General features: G+C 47.1%; 1 protein-coding gene across 1 annotated transcript in view; it reads left to right on the forward strand.

Annotated features, from left to right (window-relative positions):
* LOC105743592 (neutrophil gelatinase-associated lipocalin-like) overlaps positions 1-2,732 on the forward strand; it is a 4,696-nt gene extending 1,964 nt beyond the window's left edge. Inside the window, exons 2-5 of the mRNA XM_012516983.1 lie at positions 327-463; positions 1,991-2,070; positions 2,199-2,318; positions 2,620-2,732. Coding sequence (XP_012372437.1) covers positions 327-463; positions 1,991-2,070; positions 2,199-2,318; positions 2,620-2,732 — 450 coding nt within the window. The remainder of the gene's footprint in view (positions 1-326; positions 464-1,990; positions 2,071-2,198; positions 2,319-2,619) is intronic.
* The last annotated feature ends 815 nt before the right edge of the window (positions 2,733-3,547 follow it).

Consider the following 3,547-nt stretch of genomic DNA (forward strand, 5'->3'; position numbering starts at 1 on the left):
TAAAAATAGACATAAAGAATTATATTCTTCTTATGTTTACACATAAGTCCAAAAATCTCACCATATACAACCTTGAAGCAGGACAGTCCCACAATATTCATTTTCCTGTCTCTTGCTTTCATTCACCACCACCTTCTTTTTGAACAACCATCTACCCAAGAGACAACCTAGCAGTACCTGGCATGTCATGACAAGCAGCCCGTATTCAGAAGGCCAGAATGACAGGCACTCCAAATATGAAACTACTATTACAGATTACTATTTTCAGTGCAGTTGCTTAGTTCAAAGGTATCAGTATACAGTTCTGCCTATTCAACCCCTTGCAGTTCCAGGGGAAGTGGTATGCCTTGGCTGTGGCAGAGAACACAATTCGGAATGGAAGTGAAAGCCAGTTTCAAATGTACAGCATCACCTTCGACCTGAATAAGGACCATAGCTACAGTGTCTCCACCAAAACACAGAGGTGAGCCTCCACATTGCTTGCAAGCCTGGGAGGCTGACTGATGTTCCTGTTAAGGAGTGATCAAAGTTGATGGATACTGTCATTCTTTCTACTGCAAAGAATCAAATCTCCTCTCTCATTCAGTCTTCTCTTTCTGTCTCTGTCCTCACTTCCTTCCTTCCCTTCCTTTCTCTCTGCCTCTCTCCAACCCAGCAATGTTCATGAGTGGCTCCAGTAGAGACACAGAGTATTTTAAGACAAGACATAAAACAGGCTGTCCCAGAGAGGAAGGAGGAACATTGGACCCAGCCTGGTACTCTATCCAAAACCTCTGTCTAAGGCTTAAAGGGAATTGAGCTTTCAAATGTCAACCTGCCTGTGATCCCAGTAGGTTCAAGTCAATACGTTAAGCCAGGAAGATCACAAGATTAGATTTTTTGATCAAGTTTTCACTATATAGTTCAGGGTATCCTTAGATTCACTGTGTTACCCAGGCTGGCCTCAAACATTGAGCAATCCTTCTGCCTCAGCTTCCCATGCTCAGGGAGTATAGACAGGTATATGTCCTCCTACCTGGTTTGGTGGATCATAAGTTTGAAAGCAGCCTGAGAAATGTAATGATACCCTATCTGGAAATACAAAAATAAAAAATAAAAAAGGGCTAGGAATGTAACTTAGTGCAGTGTACCTGGGTTAAATTCCCACTACCAACCAAAAAGAAAAAAAGAGAGAGAGCCACAGCACGGGATGCTGGACTCTGAGTCAGAAAGCCTCATGCATCAGTATGGGTTCCTGAGCAGGGCTGATAAGAAGCCAACAGGGAGCTCCAGGCCAGTTTATGTTACATCTTAACCTAGTCAGGCCCTGGCATGGGACTCCTTCTTGGGCTGGCATTTGGGTGCAGCTGCTGTAGGGGAGGTTGCAAGAAATTCAAAGATGAGGTGTGGCAGTCCCAGATGGGAGATGAAAGAGATGATGCAGATTAGGACTCAGGGCAAGGGTAACCAGGCTCACACACCTGAAGTGTGTTCTGTTTCTGGCCCCTGGGTGGATTGAAATTGGAGCATTTGAGAATCAAGAGGCACACAAAGAAAGCAGGTTTTTAAGGGGCTTGGCTTAGTTGTCACGTGGACTCAATAGAGGCCAGGTGTGACCCAAGGGCTACAGCAGTGCTTGGATTGGAGAAGACCAGTGGTTCAGACACAATGGCTGAGAGAGATGGGAAAGGGGAGGAGAAAGATAAGAGTAGGATCAGTTCCTGCATCCATGTGGGGAACAGGCTGCTGCGGGGAGGCAGCAGGGGGTACAGTGAGTGCTGGATGGATGACTGAGTCAATCCTGCAATGCACCATCCAGAGGATGAAGAAGAAGCTCAGGGACATGGTAATGGGTCAGGCTGGGATCCAGACATAATTGTAGAGAGGTTGTCATGGGCTGGACTGGTGCCTCAGGATCCTGCGGCAGCTGTGACCCCACTTGGTGAAGTGCAGGTAGCCCAAGACTGCATCCTATCCTTGCTCACTCCACTAACTTCTTTCACACCCACAGGGGCCAGGACTGTCAAAACTGGGACTTGACTTTCGTACCAAGTCATGTGCGAGGCCAGTTTGACCTGGGCCATAAGAAACGTGAGTCATGGGGGAAGGGGCTGAGACTGGGACTCAAGCACAGTTTTTCCAGGAGGCACAGGCCCCCCACCCTCCATAGATCCTGCAGAGAAAAGCTCCAGGAATAACCCCCAGTATCCACACTGCAGTTTACCCTGGAATACAAACCTACACCATGAGAGTATCGTCTACTGACTACAATCAGTATGCCTTGGTGTTCCTCAAGATGAAATTCAAAAATCATCTCTTCTATGAGACCACCCTCTATGGTAAGTTCTCACATCATCCCCTCTTGGACTAGTTTCTTGGTCACACTTGTGGTGGGACACCCTGTCCCCCAAGACTCCAAAGTCTCTCCCACTTCATGTGGCCCTCTGTGGGAAAAGGCTCTGAGGTTCCATTCCCATGACAGTGTGATGGATTCACCCTCTGGTGGTAGCACACACCTACCATCCTTGTATTTGGGAGGCTGTAGCAAGGGGATTGAGTCATATTCCATCTCAAAACAACTAAAAATCAAAAAATTACAGAGTTCTTTCTCTTGGTTACTCATTACCATCTTGGCCACAGGGAGAACCAAAGAGCTGAACACTGACCTGAAGGAGCGCTTCATTGACTTCGTCACAGATATTGGTTACGATAATGAAAACATCATCATCCATGACTCAATTGGTAAAGACTAGCTGGGGTGAGAGGAAGGTGGTGTGGGATCTGTACAGTCATGATGCTGCTTTACCCAAGAAAAGGGACAAAAGAGACTCAATCACAGGAGAAGTAGCGACTCCTACTCTGGCATTTGTGCTCTCCAGCAACCCTGGCCCCAATTGCTCTTGTAGATGATTTAGTCAAGGCCTAAATAGACTACAATTTCGGGTCTAATCCAAGTTTTCCCAGTCTCATTGCCTCAAGTGCCATCTTACCACACCTTGGGTTTTGCTTCTTTGGCCTTGCCACCTCCTCTCCAAACTTTGGATCTTGCTGTCCTTGATAATTCCTGATATGGGTGATGTCCTTATTTTTAAGTTATCTGGCATGAATACAAAGGGTATCCTTATTCTATGTGGCTGGGCCAGACAAGGGTTGAGGAAGCCAGAGGCAGCCAAGTATCACTCACTCACACACACACACACACACACACACACACACACACACACACACACCTGCCTGATCTGATTTTTTTTTCCTCACCACAGAAAAGTGCATTGATGACTGAATGCACAGTGAGTATGGTGGGCCAGTAAGATAATGGGAAGGCAGGGCAGGGTGGGTTGGAAGCCTCAGGACTGCCTTTGTTCTTTCCTTTTGCCCATTTTGAACCACAGCCATCTTTCCCTTCCATTCTCTCTCAAATGCCTCCTGTCTGTCCACAGAAATGAGGCCTGTGACCACCAGATACTGTGTGCCAGGGTGCCATCTGGCTTCCCCACCAGGCCAGTGACAACCAGAAGACCCATCTTACAGAACGGTGGTGCCCAACCATTGTTGCCTCAAAATCCAC

Source organism: Octodon degus, unplaced genomic scaffold (assembly GCF_000260255.1).
Source record: "Octodon degus isolate 3935 unplaced genomic scaffold, OctDeg1.0 scaffold00138, whole genome shotgun sequence".
Taxonomy (NCBI): Eukaryota; Metazoa; Chordata; class Mammalia; order Rodentia; family Octodontidae; genus Octodon; species Octodon degus.